Genomic DNA, 13,403 nt, shown 5'->3' with positions numbered 1-13,403 from the left:
GCTGCATATAAGAAACACACCTCAACTTCAAAGCCAGATGGTATCTCAGAGTCAAGGGTTAGGAAAACATTTTCCAATCAAATGAATCCAAGAAACAATTGGGGGTAGCAATTCTAACATCTAACAAACTAGACTTTAAAGCAAAATAAATCAAAAGAGATGAAGGTCATTTCATATTCATCAAGATGAAGTCTCAATTCTGAACATCTATGCCCCAAATACAAAGGCATCCATGATCATAAAAGAAGCATTACTAAAACTCAAATCACACACAAAACCACACACAATTATAGTGGGAGACTTCAACACCCTGCTCTCGCCACTAGACAGTATCACAAGACAGAAACCTAACAAAGAAATAAAGGAACTAATAAAAGTTATGACCCTGTTGGGCATTGGTGGCTCATGCCTTTAATCCCAGCACTTGGGAGGCAGAGGCAGGCAGATTTCTGTGAGTTTGAGGCCAGCCTGGTCTCCAGAGCAAGTGCCAGGATAGGCTCCAAAGCTACACAGAGAAACCCTGTCTCAAAAAACCAAAAAAAAAAAAAAATAAAGTTATGACCCAATTGGCTTTAACAGATATCTATAGAACATTCCAGCCAAACACAAAAGAATATAGCTACTTCTCAGCGCCATGTGGAACCTTCTCTAAAATCGACCACATACTTGGCAAAATAGCAAACCTCAACAGGTACAAAAAAATTGGAATAACCCCATGTGTTTTATCAGACCACCATGCTTTAAAGTTGGAATTCAACAACAACACAAATTTCAGAAGAACTACAAACACATGGAAATTGAAAAACGTGAAACTATACCAATAAAGCAATAAAAAAGAAATTAAAGACTTCGTAGAATTCAATGAAAATGAAGACACAACATACCCAAACTTATGGGACACTTTGAAATCAGTGCTAAGAGGAAAGATCATAGCACTAAGGTCCCACATAAAGAAAGTGGTGACTATTCACACTAGAGAATTGACAGCAGAACTGAAAGTTCTAGAACAAAAGAAGTAAACCCACCTGGCAAAGTAGATAACAGGAAATAATCAAATTGAGGGCTGAAATCAATAAAGTAGAAACTAGGATAACAATAGAAAGAATCAATGTAATGAGGAGTTGGTTCTTTGAGAAATGCAAATTAACAAAATCAGAAATGAAAAGAGGGAACATAACAACTGACACTGAGGAAATCCAGAGAAATATCAGATCATATTCTGAAAACCTCTACTCCACAAAATTCGAAAAACTAAAGGAAATGGACAATTTCTTGGATAGATATCATCTAGCAAAATTAAATTAAGAACAGACAAGCAATTTAAATAGACTTATAACCCCTAGTAAAATAGAAGCAGTCATCAAAAGTCTTCCAATGAAAGAAAGCCAAGGGCAAGATGGCTTCAGTGCAGAATTCTATCAGAAATTCAAAGAACTACTAATACCAATTCTCCTCAAAATGCTCCACACAATAGAAACAGATGGGTCATTGCCAAACTCATTCTTCAAGGCTTCAATAACCTTAGTACCCAAGTCACACAAAGAGACAACTAAGAAAGAGAACTACAGACCAATATGCCTCTTGAATATTGATGCAAAAATACTCAATAAAATATTGTCAAATTAAATCCAAGAACACATCAGAAAAATCATTCACTATGATCAAGTAGGCTTTATACTAGTGAGGCAGGGATGGTTTAAAATATGAAAATCCATCAATGTAATCCACCATATAAACCAACTGAAGAAGAAAAACTACATGATCATCTCACTAGATGCTGAAAACCCTTTGACAAAATCCAACATCCCTTCACGATAAAGGTCCTGTAGAGATCAGGGATAACAGGAACATACCTAAACATAATAAAAGCAATATGCACTAAACCAACAGCCAACATCAAAATAAATGGAGAGAAACTCAAGGCAATTCCTCTAAAATCATGAACAAGAGAAGGCTGCCCATGCTCTCCATCTCTTCAATATTGTACTTGAAGTTCTAGCTAGAGAAATTAGACAACAAAAGGAGATCAAGGGGATACAAATTGGAAAGGAAGAAGTCAAACTTTCATGATTTGTAGATGATATGATAGTCTATATATGTAACCCGAAAAACTCTTTCAGGGAACTCCTACAGCTGATAAACACCTTCAGCAAAGTAGCAGGATACAAGGTTAACTCAAAAAAATCAGTAGCCCTACTATATAAGGTGATAAAAGGGCTGAAAAAGAAATCAGAGAAACGTCACCCTTTACAATTGCCACAAACAACATAAAATACCTTGAGGTAATGCTAACCAAACAAGTGAAAGACCTGTATAGTAAGAACTTTGAGCCTTTAAATAACAAAATTAAAGAAGATACCATGAGATGGAAAGATATCCCATGTTCTTCGATAAGTAGGATCAATATAGTAAAAATGGCAATCTTGCAAAAAACAATCTACAGATTCAATGCAATCCCTATCAAAATCCCAGTACAATTTTCCACAGATCTTGAAAGAACAATTCTCAACTTTATATGGAAAAACAGAAGACCCAGGATAGCCAAAACAACCCTGTATAATAAAGGAACAGCCGGAGGCATCACCATCCCTGACTTCAAGTTCTATTATAGAGCTATAGTCCTGAAAACAGCTTGGTATTGGCACAAAAACAGACTGGTTGACCAATGGAATCGAATTGAAAACCCTGATAGTAACCCACACACATACAAACATCTGATTTTTGACAAAGAAGCTAAAATTATACAATGGAAAAAAGAATGCATCTTCAACAAATGGTGCTGACATAACTGGATGCTGGAATGTAGAAGACTATCGCCATGCACAAAACTTAAGTCCAAATGGATCAAAGACCTCAACATAAATCCAGCCACACTGAACCTATTAGAAGACAAAGTAGGTGGTATCCTCTAATGAATTGGTACAGGAGACTGCTTCCTGAACATAACATCAGTAGCACAGTCACTGAGATTGACAATTAACAAATGGGACCTCCTGAAACTGAGAAGCTTCTGTAAGGCTAAGGACACAGTCAGTAAGACAAAATGACAGCCCACAGAATGGGAAAAGATATTCACCAACCCCATATCTGACAGAGGGCTGATCTCCAAAATATACAAAGAATTCAAGAAGTGAGTCTCTAAAACACCAAACAATCCAATTAAAAAGTGGGGTACAGAACTAAATAGACAATTCTCAATAGAGGAATCTAAAATGCCTGAAAGACACATAAGATAGTGTCCAATATCCTTAGCCATCAGGGAAATGCAAATCAAAACAACTCTAAGACACCATCTTACTCCTGTCAGAATGGCTAAAATCAAAACTACCAATGATAGCTTATGCTGAAGAGGATATGGAGAAAGGGGAGCACTCCTCCACTGCTGGTGGGAGTGCCAACTTGAACAACCACTTTGGAAATCAGTATGGTGGTTCCTCAGGAAAATGGGAATGAGTCTACCTCAATGGTGGAGAGGATAACCTAAACGCCCTTCCCCTAAAATGAGATTGATGACTACTTTTTATGCCATTCTGTAGGTTTCTTGTATTTTCATTGGCATGTCTTTCTTTAGGTTGGGAAAGCATTCTTCTATGATTTTTTTGAATATGTTTTCTGTGCCTTTTAGTTGGATTTCTTCACCTTCTTCTATACCTATTATTCTTAGGTTTGTTCTTTTCACGGTATCTCATATTTCCTGGATAATTTTTCTTTTTGGTTTTTTGAGACAGGGTTTCTCTGTGTAGCTTTGGAGCCTATCCTGGCACTCACTCTGGAGAACAGGCTGCCCTCGAACTCACAGAGATCCACCTGTCTCTGCCTCCAGAGTGCTGGGGTTAAAGGTGTGCGCCACCAATGCCCAGCATTTCCTGGATAATTTGTCTTAGGGATTTGTTGGACTTAATATTTCCTTTGTTTGATGAGTCTATTTCTCCTAGTGTTTCCTCAACATTTTTATTTAGTTTTCTTAACAAAAAGGACTATTTAGCCATGCACCCTGCTATTACACTATGGCAAACAGAGTCCAGAAGATCCCTTAACTGAAACCCCAATTGTTTTAATGATGAAACACCATGACCAAAGCACCTTCAGAAAGCAAGTGCTTGTTTGGCTGACACATCCTCATCACTGTTCATCACTGAAGGAAGTCAGAACTGGAACTCGAGCAGGGCAGGACCTGGAGGCAGGACCTGATGCAGAGGCCACAGAGGAATGCTGCACACTGGTTTGCTCAACCAGCTTTCTTATAAAGAACCCAATACCACCAACCCAGGGGTGGCTTTATCATAATGGGTCGAATGCTTCCCCATCAATCACTAAAAGAATGCTCTACAGGCTGGCCTGCCCACTCTTATGAGCCATTTTCTCAATGGAGGTTCCCCCTCTCTGAAGACTTTAGCTTGTGTCAAGTTAACATAAAACTAGGCAGTACACCAATCAGTCTGTATTTTAAGTGTTGTACTTGCCAAATTTTAACGATTATTAGCTGGGTGGAATATAGCAAAGCAGACCCAGAGCTCACGTCACTGTTCCCTAACATATTCAGCCCTGGGTGGTGAGCCAAAGACGTCAATGCCTGCATTTTCTTTTGGTTCCACACTTCTTGAACAAATTTCAGTTGTTCTAGATTTCTTTCTCTGGACATTTCCTTATACATACATATATATATATATATATATATATATATGATGATTGCCTCAGTCATCAAAAATATCCCACCAACCCGAATACAACTCTCTTAAATTTGAGTAATAAGGAGGCTTAAGTTTTTTTTACATCTACATAATAAATCAACGTGACCAAGAGAGTATGGGGGAGACCAAACTTGAAGCCTCCCCACTTAGTGCTTGTTCATTTATCGCTTCGCCAAAATATGAGGATCTATTTTGAGCCCAGATGCAGAGATAACCCGAAAAACGTAGCCAATCTTCTCAATCTATTAAGAATACTTCATGGGGCGGTGGTGGCACAAGCCTTCAATCCCATTACTCAGGAGACAGAGGCAGGTGGATCTCTGTGAGTCCGAGGCTAGCATAGTCTACTGGCCACTAGCTAGTTCCAAGACAGCTGTTACACAAAGAAACTCTGTCTCTAAACAACAACAACAACAACAAAAGAGTATTTCAAATTTTTCAAGTTGACTTAGTTTTATGTGTAAAAATCTTTGCCTTTTAGGTTTTCTATGCATTCAAGAGTTCAATAATGCAGATAACTAAAGATCATCTTTCTGTAGTACTGACACAAACAGCACAAGGATAGTTTTTAATTTCCTGCTTTTCTCAGGATATTTATATTGATTTATAAATCCTAAATGAGTAGGAAAATCAAACTGAGTTTTCAAAACCTGAGTAGAGATAGAATGGGTAAATTATGACCTGGTTGTCTTACTTTATGAACATATGGTAAGCATTTTGGAGACTGCTGTTTCTTTATAGCTAACTACAGTATACTGACAATATACATAACAGGAAAATGTTTTGTGGTGGTTAAACTTCCTAAAGCTCTCCTTAAGAACTGTGGGATGAAACTAAATAGTTTATTATTCTAATATAGACAAAAAGCATTTCCATCTTTATTAGTTATGTTAGAACATAAAATAAAATGGGGGTGTGAATGCTTAGCTCTTACTTCCAATATTCATACTCAATCACTCTAGATTGTCAGGGTTAAATATAAAAATTAACAAGAGTAATACAGAACCCCATTTTCCCAAAAGTTTTCCAAATAGTAATTTAAAAACTGAAATTCCAAATAAATCCAGCATCAGTAAATAGTTACCAGGTGATGAGAAACTGAAACTTTAACCTGGCAAACCAACTAACAAGTCTAGTAACATAGAGGTAAAACACTTTGCTGGGATATACATATGCATATTTGCATACCTATATTGTAAGTTCTAAATGGGCTTTGTTTTTATTTTGAGGAGGGCCAAGCTCTGCCACCATCAATCAGGAGGAAGAACAGTAATTTGTTTCCTAGGAATTGTGCACACCTTTAAAATTTCAAAGCATATTTCTCATATTCAGGGTATCATAGTAAATGTTCTATAAAACTGTTGGCTGAAGCCCAAGTAGTAACAAGGTCTGTGTTGAGAACAGCATTTATTGCCCAAACTTGTTGAGAAAGTAGCAGATTTGAGAAACTTGCTTGGACTAGAACAGATTAACTTGAAAGAGAAGTTTCAAAAAGTCATCTTAACCTTTTCTTCCCAGGCTAAACTTTTATGCTAAATATCTCTAAAATGTTACTTTTTGGTTTTGTATTTGTTTTTTTTTTAGATGCATTTGTAAGACATCCAATAAGCCATGACTACTACTAATCTTTGCCACTTGAAGGTTCACAGATTAACAGGCTACTCACTAAATAAAGTGAAAATATCACCTATGGTTTCTAAGGCACACGGTTATCTACAACATCTGAAGTGGGATTTATTTGATGGACCGCAATAAGTTCTCAGAACATTTGTTGTAACTCGAGTAGAAATAGGCAAGTATTCACATTAGTCTGTAGTCCAAAGGGTATTTCAGCTAAAATATCTCAATCCTCACATCTGCAATCGCTGAGATGTGATCAGTGTTGTGCTGGGCAGTTTCTGCAGTTACCTCAGGCTGACCGTCAGAGCTCAGTGCTTTAGAGGGTTAGGCAAGTTCAGTTCCTTTTTGTTCAACAAGGCCTCATCTCCACTACATAAAACCTGGTCTCCAGTCCCACTATCCAATGCCTGCCTTATATTAGGTCTTACTTCAGGGTTATTACACAAAGTGATTACATTATAAAAGGATTCCAGATCACTCTGTTCAAATGTAACAGCTGGTTTCAGTAATGTTCCGGGAGCAAGGGAACTGCCGCCAACAATTCTCAGGTTGATAAATTTGATTTTCCAAGTATTTTCCACAAAAGGGCTACAAATAAGTCCAAAAATTTGTTCAAAGATGCCAAAACAAGTATTTCCTCTGTGGACAGTCCCTGCAACTCCAACCATAACTAATCCATGAGGAGAAGAAGCACATTTCAGTCCCTGAGAGTCAAGGTTGGGACTGAGAAAAAGAAATTCCTCTTTCACTAGTGACAGTAATAGAAGGCTCACAATTTCTGCTCCATGCTAGTCTATCACGTTTTGTTCTGAGGTACTATAATAAAACCTAAGCTTGACATCATTCCAGAAATGCTGTGGGCCCCATTCATCTTGAGGTGGTCCCAGAAAAGGATTCTGAGAATTAAGAAGTTCGAAGAACCATTGACAGAACTCTTCTCCTAAGCGACGGAAATCAACCTTCTCAGCCTCTTTATCTTCTTTTGCCTGCTGTTGAAAGAGCTGGGTATCTTCTGTCGTTGTAACTGCTTCCACTGCCTCCTTCAGTTTTGGTGACTGTTCTTCCCAATAACCTTTTGCATACTGAATAAGATTGTGTTTTTCTGTAGTTGGAGGTACAACCACCCCTTGTGTTGCCAAATACTTAAATATGACTTCTCGGTGGACTTTTTTGCACCTCAGAAGTTCTTCTACACTTTGGCTATAAACTAATATTGTATGAATAGCGTCTTGGTGGTCCACTGGCTGCACCAGGCAGTTGATGACAGTGTCGCACAGGGCCATGATCTCGTCGTTGTCCAGCATGCATAGCAGGTCACCGCAGCCCTCTGTCTCTAAGTGGCTGAGCCCCAACATCTTGCCCCCAGGGAAGGGGGCAGGGGATGAAGCCACTAATGTCGCCCTCTCGGCCTGTGGGCCAGCCAGCACCTTGGCAACAGACACCGGAAGTCGGGATTTTCTTATGACCTTTTTGAAGTCCTCTATCATTTTCATGAAAATGTTTTTAAGGTCATTCTCTTCTGGTTCGTCTGCATTGTGATGTTCGTGTCTTGCTGGTGTATGGTTCCTAGTCTCTGGTGGTGTCATATTGGGTTTTCTGTTGTTGAATGTGCTTTTACATTGTCCTATTCTCATCCTTTCTTCTGGTAGGTGTACCAGGAGTCTCTTCGTCTCCTGGTGGGTATGGGACCAAGGGTCCCTTCTGGTAGATCCAAACAGTTCCAATACTCTGATGTCTGTCCTCTTCTCGTGGATGGAGGTGGCACTGTTACTGGGGCCTTGGCAGTCTCTGGGTGTGTTGGATCCCACCGCCGAGTTCAGATCTGGTGAGCAGATGCCTCTGAGCATGGTCACTGAACCAGACCCGGAAACAGCCTGTGGTCCACCCGGGCTGGTTGATGGAGGCAGGACTGGGCTGGTGGATGGAGGCAGAACTGTCATTGGGGGCCTTGGCAGTGTCTGGTTGTGTTGGGTCCCGCTGAACCAGATCTGGTGACATCCCCTGTCCTACCTGGGCCAGTGGATGGAGGCAGAACTGACACCGGGGCCTCGGCAGTGTCCGGGTATGCTGGATCCCGCTGCCAAGCTCACAAACCTCTGGCGTCAGATGCCTCCGAGCAGGGCGGCTTACCTGGGTTCCTTGTTGGTTTTCATGTACTCTGATATTTCATACTAGAGATCACATTGTTTTTATCCTTCAGTTTATATTTAGGACAGACCACTGTGCAGAAAAGTATCAGGCATTCATTTCTGAAGGCCCACGGATCAAAGGAATTCCAATGTAAGGACACAGTCTAAGAGAGCCTTTGCTGACAACTATTTAACTGTAGAAAAGATGTTTTGGAATAGTTTTAGATCTTCTTCATCTCCTTTTTCAGAGCTTCCTGTAGAGATTTTTACCAAGAAGGATATGGTCAGGAACGAAGGGGAACCTGTTCAGATTATTTGCTCCATCAGGTTCAGATATGACTCTTTAATAACCTATGACCTTAATGAATTCCTAGTCATATAAGATCCAACAATAAAGTAAAATCTCTGAAGTAAATGTTCGCTTTGACCCCTTATTTGCTCAAATTTATTAGAAAACATGATAAACACTCAGTAAATAACTTACCACATGTATACCTAATCTGGAAAATATGGAATGTCCTTTATCCTCAGCCTGTTTGTGTCAGGATAACTGGAAAGTGAATACAAAATACAAAATGAGTGTGCTTAGAGTATAATGGAATGATTATAAAAAACTAGACAGAAATGAGGAAAGAATAGAGAAAAAAGAGACTTGAAGATGCTAGACAGAAGGAGCATGCATTAACCCTTGCAGAGCCCTCATGTACAGCCTCCTACCCAAGCAAGCTGTTACATGCACCTGGAAGACTGTGCTGCTGAGGCAAAGGGTCCTCTCTATTTTCTCCACCAATTGACTGCAGAGCTACTATAGGCTACCCCTGATCCCCACCCATAGCCCTAGAGCCAATACTTCCACCATTTTCTTCCCCACTTCCCTATCATCCCAGAGTTCTCCAGAGCCCAGTGTTCCCTGCAAGGCTAGCAGAGATCTCTGCACATACAATAGGGACAAAGAGTAGCTTGAGGTAGAAAAGGTGTATGGAGGGGCCTTTGTCATCTACCCCACAGTATAGTTAATGGAGACCTGCACCTTACCATACTAGATCCCTGTCTCACAGTTCACTTATGGTGAAAGCTTTTTGATTCAAAGCTCTTGAGAACTCTAAGGAAGAGCAAGGACAAATCATCCATGGTTAAATAGGTTCCCGACAAACACCCAGAGCCAGCATCCAAGGGAGTTTTGCTGCACAGAGACAGAACTTTTTCTTCAAGATCAGTCATATCACCTCCTTCTGAGTTTCAGACCCTTCCCACCTTGAAGTCAAAACAAGCTTAGTATTACTTTATTTGGTCTACATCAGAAGACAGCTATTGTTTTATGCTTGCATGTTAAAATGGCTCAAGAAACATAAAGTTAAGCAAGCCTTCTCTTCTCTAAGACACTCTGCTTCCAAGTGCCTCCACTTTGCTATTCACAGGGCCCAAGAACTAGGTGTGGGGTAAGGAAGCTATGCGGCAGATGACTGTTCTTCCCCATGAGCCTTTCCCAGGTGTATAGAGGGAAGAATATGCCTTCTCCTGCCCTTCCTCCCCAGGGAAGACTACTGGTTCCTCAGGGTCTTGTTAGCCCTAGCTCTTGGTTTAGGAGTGGCAGTCTAAGCCTCTGCCCTCATCCTCAAGGAAAAAATCTTCTAGTAATAAAATACCAAACACCACACACATCATAATCCAGGCTCCTACTTTCTCTACTCCCAGTAGATGTGACGTCTGTTTGGGGTTCCCACAACGATAACTGTGTGGTTGAGGTGTCCTCCCTTTGGAATACTGGATGGGGTCTGGTCATCCACCTGAGACCATGTTGGTCACCAAGGGGTATGCTGCAGCTTGGCTCATGAAGATCTAAGTGGTCTTCCCTGCTACCCAATGCTTTGGTGATATCCAGGCCAGAGCTGCAGCTGAGAGCCATGTCTGAGCCCATGGGCCCATTGCAACCAGGGTTTGTGTTGCCACCAAAGGTTCCATGGAAAAGCGGGGTCAGGCCACAACCCATGACCTTGTTGGTATTTGGGGACCATGCTACAACAAGAGCCACCTAGATCTGAGTGGTTTGTGTTTCCACCCAGAACCAAGTTGCTGTCTGGATACAAGTTGCTGCCAAGGGCCATCTCTGTGTCTATGGTCCTGCTGCATCTAGGATTGTGTGTGGATTGTGTCACGTCAGGAAGATATGGAAATCATAATTGAATCGAGAGCCATGCTAAGCCAGCCCTGAACTTTACTGGCCCTGAGACTGGTCCTGCCCCTTGCTGATTGCTGCAGCAAGAGAGGTAGACCTGACCCTCGTGGGACAACTTCTTCCCCTCCCAGGAAAGATGGCCCCATCCTTTACAATAGGCAGGGTAGAGCTGACCCTGATGGCATAGGCATATGAAGCTGGCTCCACCTCTAACCTGAGGGGTTGGCCTCAGTGGCCTGGACTGACCAGCTCAACTACCACCTGTGCCACAGCCAGTCCTAGTGTTGGCTCATCCTAGCATCTACCCCTTCTAGGATCTGCTGGAACTGGTGAAGGGACTGTTCCTGTGGAACAGTACTCGAAGGATCTCCATGACTCAGGACAGCCACAGGATATCTCAGAGGAGTTCTGGTGAGGATCCATTGATGATGGTGTACCAGAAACCAGAGGCCTTGAAACCAGACCAGTGACTCATTGCAATGAACATTTGCTAGTAAAGTTGATTGAACAAAAGAGTAAACTGTGTGACACACCTGAAGTCTCAGTGCTACCAGAACAAGTGAAGAGGTGTTGGAGAGGTGGGAAAGATGGAGGAGGGAGGAGGGAGGAGAGAGGAGGGAGGAGGGAGGAGGGAGGAGGGGGAGGGAGAAGGGTTTTTTGTTGTTGTTGTTTTGTTTTGTTCTTTTGATGTTTTTGTTTTTATTTGCTTGCTTGTTTTGTTCTGATTTATTTTGTTTTGATTTTGATTTAATTTTCATTTTGGGGGATGCTGCATTGGGGAGGGGACGACATGGAGGGACTGGGCATTGAGGAGAATTGGGGTGCATAATGTGCAATTCTCAGACTAAATGAAGAAATCATGCTTTTAAAAAGTGTGAGTCCTTTTGTTATGATTCTGTGTGAGACACACCTTGGCAGGTTGTGTCCAACCACAGCAGGTTGAAGGACAAATACACCATGCAGACAGAGCTTACATGGAAAGTCTATTGGGGGAAGGGGTGGAGAGAGGGGAGAGAGACGGGAGAACAGAGTATTTTCCTCAGAAGAGGGAGGGAGGGCGAGAAAGAGACAGTGAGAGATAGAGGAGCAAAGAGGCAGAGAGCAAAAGAGAGAGGGGGAGGGAGAGAGACCCAGGCAAGGTAGAGAAAGAGGAAGAGGAAGAAGAAGAAGAGAAGGGAGTAGGCAGAGTTACACCATTTAAAGGGACCACACAGCAGGCTAGGATACTGCCTGCCATGTGCACAGGGGTGACCTCTCTGCCAGGTCCCCAAGGGGCAGGGCCAGGTGTGCCTGGATGCTAACGCCTTTAATCTTTTGCCAGCACCCAAATGCAAGCTAATGCCTCAGAAAGTTTATTTGTGTCAAAGCTCAGGGATATATAATTTGCAAAGGCAAAAACCATAATTACATCAATGTTAGATGAGGATCAGAGTAAACTTGCAACATTTGTTTTGGCACCTAAGTTTCCAACTCCCATCCAGAGCAACCTCTCACTGTTGGGTCCCCTCTTCTGGCCTCCAGGGAAATTTTTCTCTTTTGGGTGAATTTATATTTTTAATTATAAAATACCCAATTTTCAGAGATAAAATTTTATTGTCTTTAAATTACCACATGGGATACAAACTGTCCTCATTTAGAACGTTCAGACTACCTGATACACCAGAACTGTCTTTTTGTACTGGACAAGATTTAGTGAGTTCTTACAAGCAAAAAGGCCCAAATTTCAACTGAGGTTTCAGTAGCAAAGAAAAATAATTCTACAGAATAGCAGGGTGGCCCTGAGGCACGGAGGGAATACGCTTCAGGGGTAAAAATAAATTTACAACCCATTCTATCAAGGTGAACATGAAGGTAATTTTCTACCAAAAAGTCCTTCCAACAGTGTAGGAAAAGGGTTCTCTGTAACACACAGTAATCTGGTAGAACTTCTCAGTGTTCCATCCATGTGTCAGTACTCAAGACAGGTGAGCAAGTTCATTGATTCATTTATATGTTCATTCAAATGTTAAAACATTCCTTCCCATTTTCTCACAACTTTTTGAAGATCCCTGACTGGTTGTCTTCCTTTATGAAGACCCTTTAGGTGGTTATCTGTTGGGGTCACAGCAACCACCAAGGCCAGCAGAGTTTCAGACCCAGGGAAGTAAGAAAGAAGTCTGATTCAACATGACTCAGTAGCCAGTGTTGGTTCAAACTTCAAGAGTCTGATACTACGTAGTTCATTTCAGGTATATTTAAACACAGCAATTTTGGGAAAAAGAAGTTTCTCAGTGATAATTTACTTAATGCTGTGTGTACAACAAAGCTTGAGACATAATTATGTTGAAACTCTTGTAAAGTACTAGTGACATCTTCCACAAAGATAGGTTTTAAGCAGGGCAGTGGTGGCACATGCCTTTAATCCCAGCACTTGGGAGGCAGAGGCAGGCCGACCTCTGTGAGTTTGAGGCCTGCCTGGTCTACAAAGCTACACAGAGAAACTCAGTCTCGAAAAACAAACAAACAAAAAGATACATTTTTATAGATTAACTGGGAAAGTAGGCTCAAGGTAAACAAAGCTCCTGATAAGGGTCTTAGGGAGGGTGGTGTTATAGATTGTCTGAGATAAACATAAGACTCGGGGAGAGCCAGTGTGTCCTGGCCATACAGATAATGCAGAGGTCACCTGGTTATTAATCACATCTGCTCCCAGCCTTCTGGGCAGAAAACAGTCTATACATCTTTCCCTTTGAAGAGACAAGCCCATGTATTTAGCATTCCTGATTTCCCTAGTGCTTATCTGTGAGC

At 41.3% G+C, this 13,403-nt stretch overlaps 1 protein-coding gene across 1 annotated transcript; it reads right to left on the bottom strand.

Annotated features, from left to right (window-relative positions):
• Positions 1-6,312: 6,312 nt before the first annotated feature.
• Positions 6,313-8,990, bottom strand: LOC100762404 (uncharacterized protein C3orf38 homolog). The gene is given in 2 exon segments (XM_027432594.2): positions 6,313-8,694; positions 8,925-8,990. A coding segment is annotated over 1 exon segment (1,632 nt). The 5' UTR covers positions 8,252-8,694; positions 8,925-8,990; the 3' UTR covers positions 6,313-6,619.
• Between the last annotated feature and the right edge of the window lie 4,413 nt (positions 8,991-13,403).

The sequence above is a fragment of the Cricetulus griseus genome, chromosome X (assembly GCF_003668045.3).
Source record: "Cricetulus griseus strain 17A/GY chromosome X, alternate assembly CriGri-PICRH-1.0, whole genome shotgun sequence".
Lineage (NCBI taxonomy): Eukaryota > Metazoa > Chordata > Mammalia > Rodentia > Cricetidae > Cricetulus > Cricetulus griseus.
The sequence above is the reverse complement of the archived record's forward strand: the minus strand, read 5'-3'. Positions and strand labels throughout refer to the sequence as shown.